General features: G+C 41.9%; 2 protein-coding genes across 2 annotated transcripts in view; both read left to right on the forward strand.

Annotated features, from left to right (window-relative positions):
- The window catches only part of LOC100115126 (troponin C, isoallergen Bla g 6.0101), a 330,323-nt gene that overhangs the window by 112,554 nt on the left and 194,054 nt on the right, over nt 1-23,715 (forward strand). The window lies entirely within an intron of this gene.
- LOC116416438 lies at nt 16,005-22,823 on the forward strand. Its single transcript, XM_031925115.1, has 3 exons — nt 16,005-16,190; nt 16,397-16,553; nt 21,033-22,823. Exon 3 carries the CDS (start codon nt 21,035-21,037, stop codon nt 22,793-22,795), a length of 1,761 nt encoding a protein of 586 aa, XP_031780975.1. The 5' UTR covers nt 16,005-16,190; nt 16,397-16,553; nt 21,033-21,034; the 3' UTR covers nt 22,796-22,823.

The following is a 23,715-nucleotide window of genomic DNA, read 5'->3' on the forward strand; positions in this document are numbered from 1 at the left end:
CGGTGGGATTATGCAGATTGCATAGCCACCGCAAACTACTGTGGTCCGTGACGACCTTAAAGTGATACCCCTCGATATAAGGTCGGAACTTCCGTATCGCCCAGATGACAGCGAGACATTCTCTCTCCGTGACACTGTAATTCCTTTCGGCTTTCGATATTGTGCGGCTAGCGAATTCCAAAACCCGCTCTTCCCCGTTGATTACTTGGAAAAGCACCGCGCCGAGCCCAGTGTCACTGGCGTCCGTCTGCAACACGAATAGCGATTCGAAATCTGGACGATGAAGAATCGGTGCAGACGCTATCAGCGCTTTCACTTGTTGGAAAGCGTTTTGCTGTTTCGCTCCCCACTCGTATTTTCTGCCTTTTTTCGTCAGGCGATGGAGTGGTTCAGCAACGGTTGCAAATTCGCGCAAGAATTTGAGGTACCACGACGCCATTCCTAAGAAGCGTCTCAGCTGTTTGAGGTTCTTCGGCGCTGGATACGCTACAATCGGCGCTATCTTCTCTGGGTCGGGCCCAAAACCATCATGATTAACCAGGACGCCGAGGTATTTCACTTGTCTAAGACACTCTTGTCTCGGTTAATCGTCAGTCCAGCCACGTTCACTCGCTTGAGCACCTTCTCTAAGTACTCGAAATGCTCTTAAAATGTCTCAGTCGCGATGATGATGTCATCGAGATAGGAGTACGCATACGGCTGGAGCTCTGTGCTGATCGTACTTCGTCGATCATTCGCTGGAAAGTCGCTCCAGCGTAGGCTAACCCAAATGGCATTCGCGTAAATTGGAATAGACCTAGCCCAGGGACTGTAAAGGCCGTCAGAGGTCTTGCCTCCGGTTTCAACGGTATTTGATGGTACGCGCTGCTAAGGTCCAACGTTGATATGTACTTCGCTTTCTGCAGTTTACGAAGGATATCATCCATGTTAGGCAATGGATATGCGTCAGCCTTAGACAGCGCATTGACTTTCCGGAAATCGACGCAAAAACGATATTGCCCGTTCGCTTTGCACACCATCACTACCGGGCTTGACCAAGCACTGTCAGAGGGTTCGATGATTCCCGCAGCCAGCAACTCTCGCACTTGCTGATACATCTATTCCTCTATTTTCGGCAACACGGGATAATACTTCTGTTTTATCGGCCTAGCCGATCCGACGTCTATCCCGTGCTCGATCAATTGCGTTCGTCCGATCGTACGGTTGGACTTCGGCAGGACGCTGTCTAGCATTCTGCGAATCTGTGCGTGTTCGTCGTCATTGACGTACGCGAGTCCAACCGCGGCGATATCTATCGCCCCTGCTGCAGCCACGTGAAGTTGGACCATCTTACGCTCCTTCTTCAAATACAAGACGTTTTCGATTGTATCGTGGACTGCGCCGAATAGGCGTCCGAAATTTGTGCCAACTAAGCACTCATTGATCGCTTCGGGCATGATCGCCACCGTCACGTCGCGTTGTACACCCGCGACGTCGAATGGCAAGTCTACGAATCCCACGATCGGCGACGTTTGTCCATTTGCACACTGTGCTTGACGGCTATCGCGTTGTCGCAAAGGTCGACCGCAGGCGCTAGCGATCTGGAGTCCCAACGACCCCATCACGAACATAGCGGCGCCTGGGTCGTAGAGAGCCCTAACTCGGAACCCTTCGATGCTCACTTGTACCCACCAGCGCGACTCGTCTTCATTTGGCGGTATCGTCGGTTGGTGAGATTCACGGGACAACAGTTCGACCATGCGAGCAAAATCGCCTGAGGTTTCGCGCGAGGTGTCGGCTACGCCCTCCGTCACGTGCCTATCCTCTTCTCTGGATGTCTCGCGCGGTTGTTCAAGAGGAGTAGTAACCTCGCCTACTCCTCCCTTTTGGCGTTTCCCTTACTCAAGGGGCATTCTCGGACAAGATGTCCATTTCCGCGGCATCTATAGCACTGTAACGGCTTTCTCTGCCCCTGCTGCTCTGATTGCCCGGAACTCTCGCCAGACTTTTGGCTTTGGCGCTTCGGACTGAGAGACTTATCTCTGTCTCTTCTGGAGCATCCGCGCTGAGGGGCTGACTTCTTACTGCCTCCTCCAGCGTTAGCTTGCTTCGCCGGTCGCGCCATCGCCGCAAGCTTCGAATCTAACAGCTTATCTAAGGCGTTAACTAGTAAGGGCATTACGTCAGTCTGTGCTGCCAACTCTACGGCCGCAACCGGCGTTTTCGCGCCAGTTTTTGGCGTCTCGCCCTTAAAGGCGCACTCGGGGACGATCGCTACTCCAGGCTTCGGAGGGGCCCGATATGAGGCTTCGCAAGCTAGAGCAGCCTCAATTTCGACTGCTGCCTCGAGGAGTTGCTCCACGGTTGAGAAGTCCTTCCTCTGGAGTCCTCGTTTGATCGCGGGCAGCATATTATGGTAGATCCGATCCAGTTGCTGGCTAGTGTCTGGTCGGGGATCCATCCTCCGCATTATGCCTTGCAGGTTATTTATGTAAGCCCGCACGCGTTCGCCAGGCCCCTGCGTTCTCGAAATTACTTCGCTCAGTAGTTTCTGTTGGTAGCCTTGTGTCTCACCGAACCATCTCTTGATGCATTCGCAGAAATCGTCCCAGCTGGACCATTCTCCCTGTTCGATGAGGCGGTTCTGTAGCCACTCGTACGCGTTGTCTTTCAGCACCTTTTATAGTGAAGCCAACATTTGCGCGTCGGTCAGGTCGTCCAGCCTTCTGCGTCTTCCATGCGTTGCAGGAAGTTCTCGACGCTCATTGACGCGTCCCAGGTGAACTGAATCCCCCATTTGCTCACCGTGGGACCGATGGGTCTACTATTATGTCTTTGCGACCCATCGTTGTTGCTACCATTCATCAGCGCTGTCGTGTACGCGTTAGGCGCGTTCGCACTCCTCCCCCCCCCCCCCCCTAGCAACTACTGGGGGTTGCAAACCGAGAGGATTCGCCGTGCTCCAAGGGTTGAAAGCTGTACCAGTTATCGCGCCCGCATCTTCGCGGAAGCTGCTGTGGTTGATGTGGTTGATACAATAGGTATCTTGAAAATTCACATGACCGGCTCTGCGTGAGTTCTGTGGATTACTCTCGCTTACTGGTGGCTCCATCCTTGTACTGGACGCTATGTTGGTCGGCCATTGTGACATCATGGCCTCCATCTTGCACATCAGCGCCCTCACCGCTGCGGTATTTTCGGCTATCGACTGACTCAGTAGGTCGTTCTGAGCCATCGAATTTTGCGCTGAGTCCCCATGGCGTTGGGCGTATTGCGCGCTGCTACGTTCGCCTTCACCATATCCGCCGTTCTGCGGTTGGTTCCTCTTCGTTGCAGCATTTCGACGCGGCCTGGTCCCTAATCCGCCATTCGCCGCTGTTGTGCCAACGTCTGCGTGTGGCGTGGGGACCGTTACCTTGCGAATTTTTCCGTCTATTAAGAAAAATTCGCTGTGTTCTTCGTCCGCCGTAGTCGTTGGCGTTGTTGTTGTTGTCGTTGTCGTCGTTGTCGTGGTTGCAGTCATGACCAGATTCCCCGTTGGCACTTCTACCATGGCCACTCTGTTCTGGTCTCGCCCCTGCGCCGTTTGCACCGGTAGCCTGGCTTGGTTTAACGGCGTCCTCATTGTCGCCTGTGCCTGTTCGCTCTCTTCATCGGCTGGCGCATCTGCGAACGCGTCTCTCATCGTCATCGCGTTCAGTATTTGTAGGTTAAGCCCAGCTTGTTGGTCTACACATTGCGACGGTTGGCCGTAGTGTATTTCGATTGCCGGCGTAACCACGATTTCATTGACTTCGATCTCCCTTTGTAACAGCTTCAGAGGGTGCGGCTGATCGGCGTCATAGTCGCCTGTGTAAATCAAACGCGTCGACACTTGCTCCGCCGTCGCGTCAATGAATGATTTGCGCAGTTCCTCCCTCTTCACTCGCGCCATTACTGTCGAGGCGTCAAGGCTCTCCCTAAAATCGGACTCGGAGTATTCTCCAAGGAGCCATTTATGTAGCCTGGCGGCACGTTGTATTCGCTTGCCGTCTATCCTCAGCTGCATACTCTAGAGAGCTTCCTCCATATCTTCTTCGTCGATGCCCATGCACCAATCTTCGACGACTTTGTCAATCTTGTTTGCCATGTTTGATTGTGTATCTACTGCGTCTAATGACGTTTACGCGGTTACGCAACAACGACGTGGCAGCTCTCTCTACTCTACGCACTCACTCCTGATAGCCCCTAGATTGTATTTTTGTTGCTACAACGTAAGCCACAGAAATACAACCTGTCTACTCACACACTTGCACACCTAAGCGCGTCGATGTGACGTAGATTATTATGCGAAATCGAGTAAAACGAAAAATCGAGTTCGTATAATCGGAGCGAAATCCGTAAAAAAAATGGAAGAAATTTTTATTTACGCTAGATAAGCACGAACTGCTTCTGGCTCGCGCACTCGTAGCACCGCCGTGCTCTCACTTGCAACGCACGATTTGTGCTACAGGCGTATACGCACTCACACACCTGAAAAAAAATCGAAAAAAATAACGAAAAATTTTTCGCGGAATTGCGCGTATAACTCGAACTACGAATCGAGTGTGTTGTTCTCTTGAAAGTTCTTGAGGTCTTCTTTGCTGAAAACTGGGTGTCTATTATTCCGCCAATGTAACGGGGTGAGACTTTTATTCCGTGTCTTCTCGTGGAAGTGACTATATATCTCGCGCCCGCCGAGTTCTCGTAGAATTGGCCCTATATAGCGCCGCAAGCGCTCGCACTCACACTAACACACTCGCGCCGCTGCGCGCTTCGCTCCACTATAGCGTGCGTGGACTGCACTATGCGGCTACACGTGCTTCTGTTGCCGCTTTGCTGCCTTTTATTGTTTATTCGTTGTAAAAAAAAAATAAACAATTTACAATTTCGCCTTTATGCTCTATTTTCACCCGAGATGTCACGAAAAAATAATTGTGCAACTCTCAATCCTAACGAGAGTGCTTAAAAATTCTCCCGACAACAAATAGAAAATTATTCAACTCGGAGAGCATGCGATACTAGTGTCAGCTTCAAGTTTCGCTGCTCCGAGTCGTTTAATACTAAGTCGTGTGATAATATCGGTAGGTATTTGCTCTCGGCTCGGCAGCAAAAATCTCGGATTATTATTCACAGACCTCTCGAGTGAATTACGTTCGAAATATTCGTATACGCCGCACGAATATACTCGAACGTCGCTCGAATCCGCTTGATTCGAGCGCGACGTAAACAAGGGGATGCTCGTGTTTACGTCGCACGCGGGACCTTCTTAGATTCGCAACGGTTTCTCGCTCGCGCCGCAAGTCGCGAAAATTACAATTTTTATTCGCGTTCCTTCCCGATTAACCCACGAATTGGACGCCAATGTAACGGGGTGAGACTTTTATTCGCCTAAACGACGTTGAATGAGATCGCTATCCCACGTTGCGGCGGATAGCACCTCAACGCCAGCGATTAACCCGCGTTGCAACGCAGCTTATCCCGCTGCTTCTTCTCGTGGATCCCGCACCTTCTAGTGCGTGCTCGGCTACTCAGGTGCGTTGAAGTTGCTTGTTCAACGCCCGCGTAGGCGGCGGTAATCGCGGGAAGGAATTAGCAAGGTGGTGGTCGTTAAATAATAACAAAAAGTAGTATAATAAAAAGACTAAGGTTATATTTAGGTTCGCGAGATAAACGTGAATTTACAATACGTCGAGAGACAAAACAATAATAATGCACGAGTCGCAACAACTTTGCGACTCGTCGCGAAGCCGGAGTATTTGCGTTGGACGCGTGTTTCGCCGCGAAGGTAGCGCGTCTCGCACCACGCAGGTGGTATCCTCGCGCACAATCTCTCTCTCTCTCTCTCTCTCTCTCTCTCTCTCTCTCTCTCTCTCTCTCTCTCTCTCTCTCTCAAGCACTGCGCGCATCCACACTAACCTTCTGCTGGTCTTCTCGATGACGCCGTCGCCAATTGTCTGGGTCTAGCGCTGGACCGCTCGGCAGGGCCTGGATCGGCTTAACACACTCCTTACTCAACGCCGCACGTACCGCGAAACACCGATGTACGCACTTTCGCGATACGAGCGAAGCCGCGTGTTTATAATTCGGGAGCCGAAAGCTATCTGTCCTCCTCGCTGGACTAGCCCGCGCGCTCGCTCGTTGCGTCCCTCTCGCGCCTTCGAATCTCGCACCTGTTTTTCTATCGCGCGCGCGACTCTACGTACTCTCGTCGCGGCGCAGCGGTACTCATACCGCTTCGTGTTAGGCGCGGTGCTCAACACGTTACAATATATACACACAATTTGTTTCGTCATTAAATGGTTTTGAAACATTTTTTGAACATTTTTTCGTATCATTATTCATACATGGTAAAATCATATTGTAATCACCACATGGCTAATGTATCATAAATTGTCGTACTATAGAACATAACCTTGGTTGTTTATTTTTATCAGGTCTTTCTGCACTATTTAATTTATCTACTTGTTCTTAAGTATTCATTTTATTTTCAGAACTTAATAAAAGCAACATGTGCATATGTAGTAAACCTCTTTTGCAACGTACGTATATGCAATACATTTTCCAAAAATACCTTTTTTGACTATTTATTCTCAACATTCTTTTATTTTGTGACAAAAAACTCTAGCTACAATATCCGGACTATCAATGGCATCTTCATGTAAATATAAATTTTCAACAATTTCTTTGCATTTACCCTGGTAGAAATGGCCCTAAGAACTGGTCATTTATTAGGTAGTAACTAAGTTAAATCCTAAGAACTGGCCAGTTACCGGCCTGTTCTTAGACTCATTTATACCAGGGTAGGATTACATGTCATCGTAATAAACAAATATGGTTTACCAATTTTTTGAATAATTGTCATTAAATCAATGAAATGTTGCTTCAATGATTATAGACTTCTTGAAAATGTTGATGCAAAACAATCATTTTAGCCATTTTTAAATTTTTGTAATTTTTTTTTTACTTAAATAATCCATTATTCCTTTATCTAAATCCGTTTGTAAAATATGTTGGCTTTTCTTGCAATAATAAAGTCTAGATCTATTAACTTTTACCCAAGCATCTACGATATATTGTTGTGTTAATTTAACTAAATTTATGAATGGACTAAAATCATTTCTAAAACTAAATTAGTAGTTATAGGATTGGAGCGTTGATATATATTACTTTCATTGTCAGTACATTTCATGTTCGGTATCCACCTAAATTGACCATTTAGAAAAAAGCAGATGAGTCATAGGATCAACATGTTTGATTAAGTATGAAATATTGGCTGGCTTCTCGAACTTGGGATAAAAGCATAAGTCGCGATCAACAGGAGGTTTACCATATTGACCTACAAATACTACGGCTACTTCATTACACGTAGCTTTGTTATATCGATGTTTATCATGATTATTGTTTCTTGTAAAATACATTTTTACATATTTAGTCATGCGACCAATTTCATAGATCGTTTTAATTGTTCTTTTTCTATTTTGTGTATCATCTTATAAGATTTTGCATAAACATTTATTTGTCTAATTAGATTATGTAATCCTTTAAAGGAAAAAAAATTGCATTTGATATTGTTTTCTTTTCTAGACAGTGAAGCAATCTCATTATGTACAATATAAAGTTGACCGTATTTTTCCCTTTCCAAATAATTTATCAAATTTTGCACCAAAACTAGCAAATCCTAAAGCGTTATTATATAGCCTTATATTTTTTTTACATTTACACTCATTTGTATTTGACATTATTCATTGTTTTAATCTATCAGGATATAATGGATCTTCTGATAATTTTATTTTCCCTTTGTGACAACAGCTATTAAAATGTTTATCTTTAGCATTTTGATCAAATTCAAAATGATTTACACTGCAAAATTAGCATTAAATTATATTCATTTTCCTCAGATAAGACTCAGTAATCAAGTGGCGCGGTAGCGCCACGAAGGCAAGTTTAAGAAGCAGACGAAGCTTTGGCGCCCGCGACACTATTTACTTCTATATTGGTATCCGAGATTTTACTTTTAAGAGAAACGATACTTTCCATAATTGTTTCTAAGTAATTTTTATATATTATTACATTTGTGTGCTAATCAGTGATTTTTAATAGAAGTTGTAAAAAAAATGCTATCAATTATATAATATAAACAATCTTCGACGCCGTTTAGTTAGTTCGCCCCGTGGTTTTTGGTGTCTAGGTGTAAAAATCATTTGAACGCGGGGTCTAGGTGTACAGGGTGGCCGATGACGAGGCAGCATTTTTTTTTGAACTGGCCAGTTCTTAGGATTTAACTTAGTTACTACCTAATAAATGACCAGTTCTTAGGGCCATTTCTACCAGGGTAAATGCAAAGAAATTGTTGAAAATTTATATTTAAATGAAGATGCCATTGATAGTCCGGATATTGTAGCTAGAGTTTTTTGTCACAAAATAAAAGAATGTTGAGAATAAATAGTCAAAAAAGGTATTTTTGGAAAATGTATTGCATATACGTACGTTGCAAAAGAGGTTTACTACATATGCACATGTTGCTTTTATTAAGTTCTGAAAATAAAATGAATACTAAAGAACAAGTAGATAAATTAATTAGTGCAGAAATACCTGATAAAAATAAACAACCAAGGTTATGTTCTATAGTACGACAATTTATGATACATTAGCCATGTGGTGATTACAATATGATTTTACCATGTATGAATAATGATAAGAAAAAATGTTCAAAAAATTTTGTCAAAACCATTTAATGACGAAACAAATTGTAGCACAACTGGATACCCAACATATGGAAGGAAAAATGATGGAAAAAATAACGTTTAAAGAAAATACGAACAATAAATTATATGCAGATAATAGATCAGTTTCTTATAATTCATTTTTGCTACTGAAATTCAACTGTCACATTAATGTAGAAGTATGCTCAACAACTCAGTGTGTGAAATATCTATTTAAATATTATTATAAAGGCCATGATTGTGCATTTAGAATAATGAGTAATATTGATGTTACTTCAAGTTTTGAAAATAACGTTGAGAAGAAGAATGATATCTACGATTATGATTGTTACGTGGGATAATCGGGAAATGGGTGGTCGCAGCATCTGAGGGGCAAGCCCAGGGACTTGAGGAAAGGTGCAAGAAAGTCTTAGCGTAAGTGTCGTTAAGTGGACTTTATTGTCTAATTGAGAGAGAGGAGTGACTGCTTGTGTGGCTCTCGCGGAACTTGTGTGCGAGGAAGCGCTCCTCCTGAGCGCTTCCCACTGACTGTCGCGAACTGCCCGCGATCGGTCAGCAAGCCTCGCGAATGCACATCGGTATGCAGTGATTAGGCGGGCGTAAGGTGTCATCCGCTCGGTTCGTACGAGCTCGCGATGCACTTTCGCTGTTACCATGTTGCGCTACACGTATGCACGCTAGTGTGCGTACGTGACACGCCCAATGGTCCCGATGACGTGTAATTATCCTAAATCGTGTGTATGTAAGTGTACTGATGTTTCTTTATTGAATACTCATTGTTGGAGATTACACTTATATCGTCGGATACGCACAACATGTGCTCGGGCTCACTACATAGCCATCTTACGCTCTCAACGGTCGAGCTGCTTCTCTTACTCTATACAGACGCTTTTACACTATACCTATTGTTACCGCTACCACGCGCTAGTCTACCCTGCTTGCTATAGTCGCACACGCATGCCTGTTCATATACTCTTTATAGTGTGTACGGATAGTAGCATATAAATTACTCATATCTCAACAGTGGTACATGTGTGGTCTCTCTTGTTTTATATATATAAATTTATAAAGATGATGCTCAATCTAGTTACAGATTTTCCTTGTTTCTATAACTGATACGATGTTAAATTGTGAGCAAAAAATAATTTTTTTTTTGTCGAAATTGAATTTTTTAGATGTCATTTTTGAATATTTTGATACATGTCATCGATTGTCGAGTCAAGCTCGGTGTTGAAGATTATAAAATAATTTTTATTTTTTGTCCTAAACCAAAGTGTGTAAATGAGACAATTAATCGAATAAATAAAATTTGTTAGTACTATGTCTGTGTTTATAAGAATAGGAGCCAAGAATAACTGTGGTCTCATCTCGTGCGAAAAACAATGAATTTGAAAATTTTTAGAATGAATTGCTGTTTCTGTGTAGAGATTGTTCACTGGTTGTGTATCTTTATAGTAGAAAAAGATATTACTATGCTTTCTGTCGCATATTTGTTGTTTGGCTTGAAGAACATTTACAAGCTTTAATTTTGAGCGACAGCCAATAAATTCCTTTTTCTCTCATACCATCAGATAATCGTTGAAATTGACACGAGTATTCATGCTCCTATATTTTCCTGATCTTTATGGTTTAGGAATTATTTGTTAGTTTGAAAATTGTCATCCCTGTCATCTCGACTATCGAATTATGTTAATTCGCTTTTGTTTTGTTTTATGAAAAAAATTTCGAGTACTGTATTAATCGTTTATAAGGGCTAAATTTTGCGATTATAAAAAATTCTGCTTAAGCATACGTATCTATTTAGAATAATTATCATAAACTTATAATGGTGTAACGGACGGAGAGGAGACGAGTCGGAAAGCAAAAAAGAGTAGACGCGGGCTTGAACCGCGGACCCCATGATTAACAAGCGGGAGCTCTAACCACTGAGCTAACGTCTACGATGCACGCGCATGCTATGCATCGTAGTACGGCTCCGCGGACCCTTATCGCTGACTCGTCTCGCAGCTCGCGTCGCCGACGTGTGCGTCTGTGACAATGCTAAATCAACTTAAACGTAGTGTGTAAAATATTGTAGTTATAAATAATATGCATAATATTGATCAATTATATCTTTCTCGAATTTGTTTTTAGTTAATGTTTAAATAAATGTTTTAATAAATTTGTATGTTTTATGCAAGTAGCGATACTTTCTTATGCGAGAAAGCAGTAGCAGAAAAAAACATTCTAAAAAGATATAGTACAATTATGAAAATAAGTATAATTATGAAAGTATAATTACCCTGGTAGAATCGGTAACCCACTTAATGGCTAGTTCTTGGCTTGGAATCTAAGAACTGGACAGTTTTATTTGCCATTTCTTAGACAGTATGTAACGCTTTTTCTCCAACTTAATGGGCAGTTCTTGGATTCAATCTGTTTACCTTGTTTTTAAGTACCAACTGCCCACGATAGTTGGTTTGGTAATGCAGCTGGGTTATACGTGGCTTATCAGGGTTTGAGGTTGGAATTGGAAAATAGTAGCTAGCCGGCTTGGATTCGAGTTTTTAGTTAAAAAGAAGGTATAAAATAATTATTTACATCAGGAAAAATTCTGTCTGCCCGGGGACTTGAACCCACACAGGGGCCAAATAAATACGGTCATACGCCTTAGCCGACTGAGCCACGCAGACGTTGTTCCCCTACTGAAAAAAGTCACCTGATTATCACCTGATAATCACCTGATTTTCACCTGATAATCACCTGATTTTCACCTGATAATCACCTGATAATCACCTGATTTTCACCTGATAATCACCTGATTTTCACCTGATAATCACCTGATTTTCACCTGATAATCACCTGATTTTCACCTGATAATCACCTGATTTTCACCTGATAATCATGCCAAAACGTCAGGTGATAATCAGCTGATAATCATTTAGATATATGAGGTATAATAATGTATGATCTGGTCAAAAATGTTTTTTTTTTAATTCTAAGCATTTTATAATTGGTTTCGATAGTGTTAAAACAATATCTAAAATAAGATTTAAAAACCTATTATGTTTTATTTTGTAGTGGATCCAATGGTATAATAAAAGTAAAAATTAATACAAAAATTATTCAAATTTATTTGAACATAGAGCATTAATAATGTAACAAATTTGGAATAGGCAAAATATACATAATTCTCGAAATTTCCAAAAATATACAAATACTTTTTATTTCTCTAGTAGGTACAATAGAATTTTCTTCCTCAATTTCTTCAATGTAGTGTAACTTATGATAATATTTTGTATGAAACTTTCGTGTTTTTACAATATTGCAGATAGTAAGCTCTATTTTATTTTCTTTATCTGCAATAAATTGTTCTAAGCGAGCAAATCTGTCATCTTTCAATAGTACGAATGAATTGTTTGACCTTTTTTTTCCCTTTTATTTGATTCATACAAACAACCATCTTTTATTATTTTATGATGTGCTGCTGCATCGATTGATAAATTATAATTAAGTAATAATGGATTATCTACACTGTCGCCTTTACCGACGTAAGTAACATCAGAGATTTTATAACAGTTCTGAACATGTTATTGAAGTATATCAGCACAAAATAACTTTACGAGTTCATTTATACGTGGATAGGCGAATTCTTACAAAACTGTTGCAAAAAAGTGCAAAAATTCTTGCAAAAAAGTGCATGATTCATTTTTATATACCTAATTATTTGTTGCGTAACACCCTTTGAACATTTAATTGCTTTAACTAAAACGTGATTCCCTGATTCAAAAGAGAAGGTAAAATGGCACCATAAAGGTCCCCAATTTAATACACTTTGAGATAAATGAAGGAGTTGATGCATGTTATATGTCATCGCTTTTTGTCCATAATATTGTTCAGTTTTTGCCACAAATTCATGTAGCATCTCATCAGCTCGGTTTAATTCTTCAATACTAATTTTTTCCTGAAGTAATATATACATACTTTCGACAAACAAAAGCCAATGATAATAGTGATTTCTTGTTAAATGTTCTGGTAAAACTACAGCGCTATAGTATAATATATAATTCTCCCACTCACGAGCTTTCCATTTATCTCTCAAATTAATTTGTCGACTCAATTTCGAAATCTGATGTGGTGCAGTAATCTGATTGATTTTATAATCGATTTCTGTTATGTCATCATTGTTCATTGATGCAATATGATATTCCGTAATCTGTTTTGCAACACCTTCCAAGCAGCAATGCATGTAGTCAGGGACAAATCCAGAAATAATATTAAAATATGGTAAATTTATTAGAGCAGACGGATTCTTGATTCCATTTACTGGATTGTCGGGAGTAGCAAGCATCATCTCATGAATGGTAGTTTGATGGTCTCTTGGAACAATACTCTTTTCTAATAAGGGATACTTCATAGCATTGTCAACACAAACGCCAGGATGATAACACCAACTGCAACCACATTTTCCATTGAATTGCTTAATCCCTTGAGTAGGTGCACGAGCTACTGAATCTACGCAGCAATTAATAATATGTAGGTTTAAAACACGCTCTTCTCCTTTTATGACACATGTAATACCATTTTTTGTGATTTTATTTAATATTTCAACGAACGTGCCCAAAAAAACACTCATATCTGGTTTATTTTTATTGAACCACAAACCACAATTGACTAATTTTGACATTCTCTGTTGTCTCGGCAACTCATTGATCATAAGGAACAATGGCCATATTGAAAATTGCGAACACTTAAATTTGTTGGCACCATCTGTATTAAAAACGGAACTAATATAATTTGTTTTCTGTTGTTCTGGTAAAGAACGAACAAATTTTCTGTACTCTTTACCATCATAAATGTCATTTAAAAAATTAATTTCAGGCACTCTTTTTTTAATCACAAAATCGTAATGATCCTGATAAATACTGATCAAATCTCTTATCTGAGATGAAGGATCCATTAAAACAAAATAGTATTACTGCGATTTTCGAGATTTAACTCTGATGTGCACGTATGGCAGCTTTTTACATCACGGATTTCATTAAATTGTCCTATGTATGCAGTACAATTTGGACATACAGCGTGAAATTCGACTTTATCCATAGAATCAAATAATTGATCAAGAAAATACCGTGAATTTGGCATAACCTCCGTTTGAAAAATTGTATTTATCATTCTACATAAATTTGACATTGCACTAACAGATGTATTGTTTGATAAGCAATATTTCAAAACCATTAATAATAATTCACCTTGGCTTACATCGGCAGAAATTGATAAAGGTTTAAAAAAGTTAATATCCTTTATCATATCATTTAAGCTTTTCTTTAAGGGATTCTTAGGTGCTGGAGAAGAATCTGTAATCTTATCTTCGAGTAGTATCCGATGAAGATATTCTTGCAAATCATTCTCATATTCAGTGAAAGTAGTAATCTGAAAAGTATATTTTTTATAAATAAAAAATTATTTGTTTTCAAAATTTTAGAAAAATTTTAAAAATTTATTAGCCACATGATTAATAATTCTAATGATGATAATAATAATCATAAGAATAACAATAATAATAATAATGAACAAGACACGTACACTGGAACAAATATTTTGTTACAGTCGACCTAATATAAGTTATATAAATTTTAAGGGGGCTCTAATTAAATATCTTTCCAAAGCATTCACGTTCATACACTTTTCTTTACATTTTGTAAAGCCTTAATTAAGGTAGGAACGTCATTAACTATTAATACCGTTTGAAAACTATGATTAGATAGATACGTGTATTAAAAGTAATTGATTAAAAGCAAAAAAAGTCACACTTAACCTCAAAAAATAAATGAAATCACCTTTTTTAGAAAAGTTTTATTAATGATAATTATGACAAATATAATCATTTAATAGCAATACTTAATCAATATTTGGCGTATGTTCATTTATGCAACTTCTTTTGTAAAATAAAATATCATGAATAAACGAGAATTAAAAAAAGTGCTCATTTTGATTAGAGACAACGGTAATACCTTAATATTACAGCTACACAAAAAATCTACACAAGTAAATACGTATACAGCAGCCTATGCACATTTTTTAGTCTTTTGGATATTTGCGTTTATATCTATGTATATCCATTTTTTTACAACATTTAAAAATATAAAACTAAACAAAAAAACAACTTTATTCGGTGGATAAACAAACAAGGCTTTCGAGTTTATATTCACTCTCGTTACACGCAAAAAAGACCAGGGAACAGGAACAACTTAAACATAGGTTTGTATATCTATATATATGAGGAATAGCGAACTGTTTCTTGTATCTGTTCCTGTTCCTCATATATATAGATATAAACCCATGTTGAAGCTGTTTCTGTTCCCAGGGGCCGTATTCTTTAGGCTATATGTGAACCAACCCTATGTATTACACATACAACAACTTGGGTTATAACCAAAGCAATAAAAACATTATAACAATATACCAAAAAAATAAAAAGTGTAGAAAGTTAAAATTTCCTATCGATGCGATTTTCTTTAGTACGACGTGTATATTCGCGTCGTACTAAAATAATAACTAATTATATTCAGGTTTTCTTAGTTTTGAGTTTCATATGTAAAAATATAAAAATTAAAAATAATTATTGTAGTTATGTAGGTGCCCCACGTTAGGTGGCAGCACCTCCCGACTGTAGAGAGAGAGAGAGAGAGAGCAGCCATGCTGCGAGTGAGCGCCGACGCCGGTAGTGTTCCGCAGACCACGGCACGAGTCGGTCGAGCTGGAGAGAGAGGGAGAATAAAGTGATTGTTCAAGAGAAGAGTGTCCAGTCTCTAGCCCAGCCTAGACGTCCTCTTTCCACATTGGTGACCCCGACGCAGGCTTCTCGACGACGAGTCAACGAGCGCCGACGAGAAGAAGAAACGCACATCTCGGCAAGTCTCTCCAGCCGCGGAGTCTTTGTCTCGCACGTCGCGGACAAAGACATTTTGCGATTGCGTCATTCTTCACGCACATCGCACACTCCCGTGTGCATGCTGGCACGCCGGTGCACACGCGGAGTACTATCGACAACCAAGTCGATCTCCTCGACACACGTCTTTTCGTGTCGAGGGCGGCAGCAACAAGTCCTAGCGACGCGCCGCCATTTTGAGCTATACGCGCGCAGGCACGCCGGTGCGTATAGTCTCCCCGCAACTATACGTTGCACAACGTGGAAGCCCTCGCCGATGGACTAAATCTTCTGCGCGAAGCCATCGTCACCGGCGCCTTCTCATCGTCAAGGCCGTGACCTTTGGCGCTCTACAACAAAGGATTGCGTGCAGCCATCGTCACCGGCGCCTTCTCATCGTCAAGGCCGTGACCTTTGGCGCTCTACAACAAAGGATTTGCGTGAAGCCATCGACACCGGCGCCTTTTGTCCACCCAACCAACACCTCCTCATCGGCAGCAGTAGTGGCGGAATTGTAGCTTCGTGTGTGGCGAGACGTGCGAAAATCTCACACTCAGGTAATTTAGTGCGCGCGAGCGAAATTTCACCGCAAAGCCGCCATCTTGGTTACGAAGCGGCTCTGATTCCGAGAACTGTGTGTGCGAATCGCAACAGTTCGTCGAAGTGTCACGCATACGTTGCGTCAACAAATAGATTCAGTAAATCTATATATTTTTTTTTATTTAGAGTGCGTAATTAACACAAGTGTGTGATCTTCTTTTAGTTTCATAAGGCTTAGGGCACGTCAGGCCTCTCACGTGCAGACACGTTGCTTCCTTCTCCCGGGCGTTGGTTCACGCAGAAGGAACAACAATCATCTCTAGTTGAGAGAGTCCTCTTACACACGCCGCAAGGTCAACTCAGCGCCGCGGCATATACAGGTTACAAACTTTAATTCCATAACTTTACGTTTCCTATCTAGGAACTTTGTGATCTCAATCATTTTCCTCTTTTATCAAATAAACAAACGACGATAATAAATAAATTCAAGCAACAGGCTCCCTCGCAAACAGACGCTGTTGCTTCCTCCTCCCAGACGTTGGTTCACGCAGGAGGGACAACACGTCTTTTCCGAGAGCCACGTCGTTTGGCAACGCAGCGTAGCGTTAGCCTTTGCATTTGCACCTAACAATAAGTTAATTTAGTTGGCGGTTGAACAAGTCTTTGCCTTGCTAATGTATGTATCTGCGAGTACACTTTAGTCTATTAATAATTTTGTACGGCTTGTTTCAACGTAGAGTTAGGCTGGTCGTTGCACCCCACCGTTTATGAGCGATAACGAGTCTAGCTTACAATTAAGGTATTGAATTTATCAAGTAAAATAAACTCAATCGATTTTAGAGTAAAAATATCAGTATTTATTATATCAAAAGGAATATAAGTTGTAAGAAAAATGTTGGCGCAGAGCAGACTCGAGAGACAGAGGTCTTTCCTCGTCGAGTGCTAGGGCTGAACTGAGGGCTACAGTCTGCAGAGGGCTGCACACGCAGAGGACTGCAGCTTAGATGCATATTTCGCCTGCATATAAAAAAAGGTCCGGAAGCATTTTATTGCACATCTGGACACATCCTAATCCGCGGACCGGGGACGGCGCGTCTCGAAACGGTCAGCGGGAGAAAGGTTTATTGCATTACCTGGGTGTGGGGTTTTTCCCTTAATAGCAAAATGCTTAAAATATAAAGCCGTGCTCGTGCACGTATTTCTCAACATAAGGTCGGGCAAGCTAGTCCCCAAGACTTTCCTTCCAATTTCGCGTAATTCAAGGTCACTCAGAAGACCCGGGAAAATGTCGTTATTCCACTCTCCAGTCAAGACAACGAATACAAGTACCAGCAACGAAAGCACTCAGGATGCCACCACGAGCGACAGCCAACCAAGTATCTCTCCATCGCTCACCACCCACGTTAATTCGGGTTCATTACCGAGCACTTCGTCAAACACGATTTTTGACTACGTAGAGGTAACGAATATGGCAACCGGCTTTGGCCTGCAACCTAACGGTACGGCAAACGCCTTTCAAGATGGCTTTCGACAGCCACCTGGCACCATAGCAGGAGGCTTTGACTTCAGGGGAGTGAGCCAGCGATCAAATTTTCCAACTTCAACTTCGTACTTCTGGCCCTCAAGCACCACTAGCACCATTACCAACTACACTGGTGCCACCAACAAAAACAGGCCCTCAGACGGCCAGCGACGAGCGCCTAATGCCGACCAAATCCTGGAATCGATCGATCAGAAGATTGACAGCAAGATGGATGAATTTAAAAGGTACATGGAGGAATGCTTCGCCTCGTGGTCGCAGAAGCAACCCACGGATCACGTCATTGAAAACAAGGCTGTAATGACAACGACCTTGACATTCGCAAGCTCGTCACTGGCAACGACAACAACTGCTAGCACTACCTGCTACAGTTTTTCCAGCTGGACGCCCAACGTCTTCGGCAACATTCCCTCAACTGGTCACACCTTTCAGCCTGACCTGCCTTTTGCTTCACGTAGCAATTCAGGAGCAGACTTCCAACAACGAAATCAGTTTCAAGGAAACTCCATGCTTGGACAGCGACACTGCCTTCCAACGGCACCAAGCACCAAGCATCTACAATTCTGGAACTTCCACAAACACGATCCTCAAGGATGGTTCAAGCAATTGGAAGATCTGTTCTTGACTCACAACGTCCATGACGACGAAGCCAAATTCAACTTCGTCGGCACACGCTTGAGTAAAGACATTCATCACGAGCTCCAGTACAAGATGAACACTCTTGTTAGAGGCTGCAAATATGAGGAACTAAAAAAAAATCCTCACGGATAAATATGCTGAGACTCCGGAGCAACAATTAGACAGGCTTTTCAAAGGTCTGGAAATTGGTTGTAAGCGATCATCAGACTTCCTCGCTGAACTGCTCAGCCTACCGCAGGACCGAGTGCTCAGAGATACAGTAATTTCGCTCTGGAAAAGCCGTCTTCCAGCACAAATAAGACTAATGGTTTGGAACTACAAAGAAGAAGCAGAACTTGTCAAAAGCGCAGATATGGCCTTCGACATCCTTCAACAGTCACACAACATCAGTGCTTTGAAGGACAATAACCAGCCTGCCACCTACCCGGTCGACAACTTCGAACACTATTAGCTGCACTTCAGAAGACAATCAATCCTGAACAGCAAGGTCGTTCTAGGCCAGACAAGCATCACAACAGGTCGCGTACTAATTCAAAGAATAAACGCGATTCGACCTCGGGCAGATCAAAATCCAAGCCGCGCTATTCCAACAACACAAACTTTTGCACCTTCCATCGGAAATTTGGCAAGGAAGCGCGTAATTGTCAGCTGCCGTGTGCTTGGAAACGTGGCCCCGGTCAGGAATACAAGATAAGGCAGCGAAAAGAAACGGACAAACAGGAAAACTAAAGAATCCTGCTGTCGAGGAGACTGACAGCCGGTCCAACCTCACCGAGACAATCTCTCAAATGAAGTCTTCCTGATAGACACCGGCGCGGACATTTCCGTAGTCCCCAAGCCAGACAATTGGCAAGGTAAGCCAGTTGACCTCAAGCTCTATGCGGTCAATGGCTCCACTATCAACATTTATGGCGTCAAACGTCGCAAGTTGGACGTTGGCCTACCTTACAAAATCGCTTGGAACTTCACCATAGCGGATGTTCCGCATTCTATCATAGGAGCCGATCTCCTGAAGCATTACCATCTTCTGCCAGATCTCAAGCTCAAGAGACTGGTAGATGGAAATCAGTTTACGCACGCTCCCGCTTTCGTCAAGTCAGTGCAACCAGTGCAAATTTCCTTTTTGGCTCCGAATCATAAATACGCACACATCGTGAACAAATATCCCCAAGTCTTTGGCCCTGACCAGTTCAGAACGGTCAAGAAAAGGGGAGTTTTTCACCACATTGTCACCAAGGGCCAGCCAGTCTTGCAGCGAGCCCGTCCTCTCGCTCCAGCGAAGCTCAAGGCAGCGAAGAAGGAATTTCGGAAATGGTGCGAGCTGGGCATCTGCCGGCCTTCCAACAGTGCATGGGCCAGTCCACTTCACATGGCGCTGAAGAAAAACAACCAATGGCGTCCTTGCGGCGACTTTCGCAAATTAAATCTAGTCACAGTCCCGGATCGTTATCCGATTCCGCACATGCATGATTGCATGACCTTCTGCCACGGCAAGAAGATCTTCTCGGCCCTAGACCTACGCCAAGCCTACCATCAAATCCCGGTAGCACCAGAAGATGTGCCCAAGACGGCAATAATTACACCTTTTGGACTTTATGAATTCCTAGTTATGACTTTTGGCTTTCGAAATGCCTCACAAACCTTCCAGCGTTATATTCACTCGGCATTGGGAGACCTAGACTTTGTCTTCGTCTACTTAGACGACATTCTTATCGCTTCCACGTCTGAAGAAGAGCACCAGAAGCACTTAGACATAGTGCAGTCAAGTCAGCTCTCATGTGCCACGGAGACAACCAAAACTGGGTTCGTTTACTGCCCACAGTCATGCTTGGACTACGCACGCGCATCCGTTTAGACACCGATGCGAGTCCAGCTGATTTAGTTTTCGGCAAGTCAATGAGAATTCCCGGTGATTTCTCTCCCTTCACCAACGAAGAGCCGAACGTTCGTGTCTTCTACAACGAATTTCGCGATTACATGAGACAACTGAGACCAGTTCCAGTTAATCACAAGACAGCTACCAAGCCATTCACACATCAAGGTTTAGATACCTGTACACACGTCTGGTTACAGGAAAAACCTATTAAACCTGCATTGACGCGGCCCTATACTGGCCCTCACAAAATAATTTCGCGCAATCTAGCGAACCACACCTTTAATATAGATAAGGATGGCACTGTCAAAACAGTCAACATTGAACGGGTGAAGCCCGCGTTCATCCTGCAAGATGATCCCGACGGCACTAAGGAAAATACCACTCCTGAACCGATCAAGATTCCTTCACCGACGGATATCAACCGCGTTCAACCAGCAGACGACACACGTTCAGCACCCCTCACTACTGATCTGGTGGATCACCCTATTCCTTCCCCACAACCTCATACACCCAAACGTACGAAGTTCGTGCCGAACATTTTAAAAAGGAATAGGCATTCGGACTCGATTCTGTTACAAAACAAGACTTCTCAGAAACGAATCTCTTTCGCTCGTAAACCTCAAGTCAGAACGTTCGTTTCAGAAACTCAACCAAAGAACAAATTAGATTTAGTATACATTGTTAACACGTTACGAGAAATTTTCTCACGTTAGTCAAGCTTATTTGCGCTGGGGTGTAGCGACTAAGTCCTCTCAAGCTCTTTACTTATTTAAGTTATCTAATAATCATTATTTAAACGTCTAGTCATGGACAAGGTCAGAGAAGCTCGAACACAGCTGCAGGCATACAGAAATGCCTCTTCCGATGAGCAGCTGCGTGCGGATTGCTTTCGAGTTGATTTAGACCTCGAGCAATTCGAAGTCTTCCTTCAGCAAGCCCTCGAACATCGCGAAACACGAGCACTCACCTCCAGATACGCGAGTTCGTCAAACTTTCCGGTCATCCAAGATGCTAAAGTTCCTCAATTGTTCGTTAACAACAAACCTGTATTGCGACTTTTCCTGCGTGACATCCTGTATCGCGTTACTAGGAAAAAGCTCTACGAATGCTTGTCAGCACAAGGGTGCACCGATTTTTCCATAGATAGTCTTAAGAATACAAGAAAGGGCTCCGTCGCGGTCATTTCTTGCAAGTTGCTGTCATCCTCATGCGCTATTCAGATCAAATCTTGTAAAAAAGAACTGACTTTCACAGATCCTAGAGGTAGAGTCTCATACATCAAAACGAGACCCGATCAATTCACTCAGCAAGAACCTTTACCGAGCACTCAGCCCGCATTCAACAAATTAACGCTTCTTGCCACTCCTCTTGTAGACATTTTACAGTGTGGAGATGTGATCGAACGCTTAGCTCACTATCTTACTTACAATAATTTCCTAAATCTTTACACAGCTTGCCATGATGACCCCCAATTCCATGGCACAGCACTTCCATTCGACTCTTGTTACGATCGGTACTCTCACCCCAATGGTCTTAATAGAATGCTTGAGGATGTCAATAACTTCAAATTCACTAGTATTTCATTCAATACTTCAGTCAATATAATAGAAATTCCGTTTATTAACAAATTGTTATGGCGCTGCGTCAGCCACAGGCACATTCCCGACAAGTATCTTCGTCTGCGCGAAATGGACCTATCAGCTGTCACTGTCTCTAAGAAAACTTTCGATTTACTCTCGGACAGTTTTGCAATAAACAAACTCACGTTGGGCAGCACTCCAGGTGGGTGCGGCGAATTTCTAACAGTGGCCAACTTGGAATCGCTGAGCTTTGTAAATAACAAAAATTTATCGCTTAAGTTTTTAACCAGAGAAAAATGCAGTTCTCTGCGTTCTCTATCGTTTAACAACTGCCAAGAAGTGCCTATCAAACATCTGTTCGACTTCGTAAAAAACAATACACACCTTGCAGAATTAAATTTCTCAGATTCTCAAGGTAGAAAGAGACATACAGTCGATCTTATTATGTCAATTTTCTCTCCGTCCAATGTCACTGAAGCATTTAACTTCAATTATTCAGCTTGTAAAGTATTCCGTACTGAGATCATTCCTCGAGTAGTATTCTTGCGTACGAATGCTCTCAGGACACTTAATCTCGAAAACAACGACTATTTCAAAGATTTTGTTACAGACATCATAGACAATGCGCCAAACCTAGTCGAGTTGAACTTATTAGGATTGGACTTCAATTATCCGTTACTTCTTTCAAATTTACCTCAATTACGATCGATCCGGATGAATTACAACCACCATATTGTAAATGCACTCATTAATGATGGTCCTAAACAAACCTTTGAAGTATTCATAAACAATACGTGGGGAAAGAAAAGAAATCGAGTAATCAACCTAGCTAACTTAGCTGGAGCGATTCACGCCTGCGAACAAATAGATTTTAAGTTTGTTAACTGTCGAATCAATGTTCCGACGCACGTTCGCCAAGATCTCGCTACACACGGCGTTAGTCTACGAGCGTTAGACAATACTGTCTCTTTACTAAAGACTTTGTAAATACTTTAAGTTCATATTAATAAGTTCATACCACGAGTTGTTACCATTAGAATTTACACAATCGTTATATTGTAATCTCAGATTCTAATATCTTTAGTTTTAATCATAACTTCTGTAAACGCTCTCCAGCTACCGACACTTCGCAATCACAAAAAATGTTGTAATCTCTCTCCGTCATAATTTCATCGATCAAAATAATAAAAATACTTTTCAGTTTTTTTTTTCCTTTTCGGGGGGGAGTACTGTAGGTGCCCCACGTTAGGTGGCAGCACCTCCCGACTGCAGAGAGAGAGAGAGAGCAGCCATGCTGCGAGCGAGCGCCGACGCCGGTAGTGTTCCGCAGACCACGGCACGAGTCGGTCGAGCTGGAGAGAGAGAGAGAGAATAAAGTGATTGTTCAAGAGAAGAGTGTCCAGTCTCTAGCCCAGCCTAGACGTCCTCTTCCCACAGTTACAATAAGTATAAATACAAATATAAGTCGTGAAAAAGTGTTCAGTAATGAGCAGTGTTTTATGTATATAAACATATAGAAAACTTTATCAACATGGAATATTTTGCAAGTTTGCTATGTTTTGATGATTTGCTTCGCTATTATTGCAAACCAGTTTCAATGATATACTATAATAAGAGAGATGATCAATCTATTAAACCTAATGACTTGGACGATTTTGACTCAAAGCATAAATACCATGTTTTATGGGATGATGGCACCAAATATGAATGTCAAATTGTATGCTTAGGAGGTATGTAATATATAATTACTAAATGACTCATAATAAATTAATGACAATGTTAAGAAGGTTCTATCCGTAGGGCAAATTATTAAGAAAGTTTTGAAAATTATATATATTTGTTTTTCGAGTCACAAAGAATGTTATAGTATTTTTTAATACATCTGTTGCGTACCATATTTCAGAGAA

Source organism: Nasonia vitripennis (genome assembly GCF_009193385.2).
Source record: "Nasonia vitripennis strain AsymCx chromosome 2 unlocalized genomic scaffold, Nvit_psr_1.1 chr2_random0005, whole genome shotgun sequence".
Taxonomy (NCBI): domain Eukaryota; kingdom Metazoa; phylum Arthropoda; class Insecta; order Hymenoptera; family Pteromalidae; genus Nasonia; species Nasonia vitripennis.

Excerpts from the sequence above, each read along its gene's own strand:
- LOC116416438 (XM_031925115.1), top strand. The coding sequence starts at position 21,035 with ATGGACAAGGTCAGAGAAGCTCGAACACAGCTGCAGGCATACAGAAAT.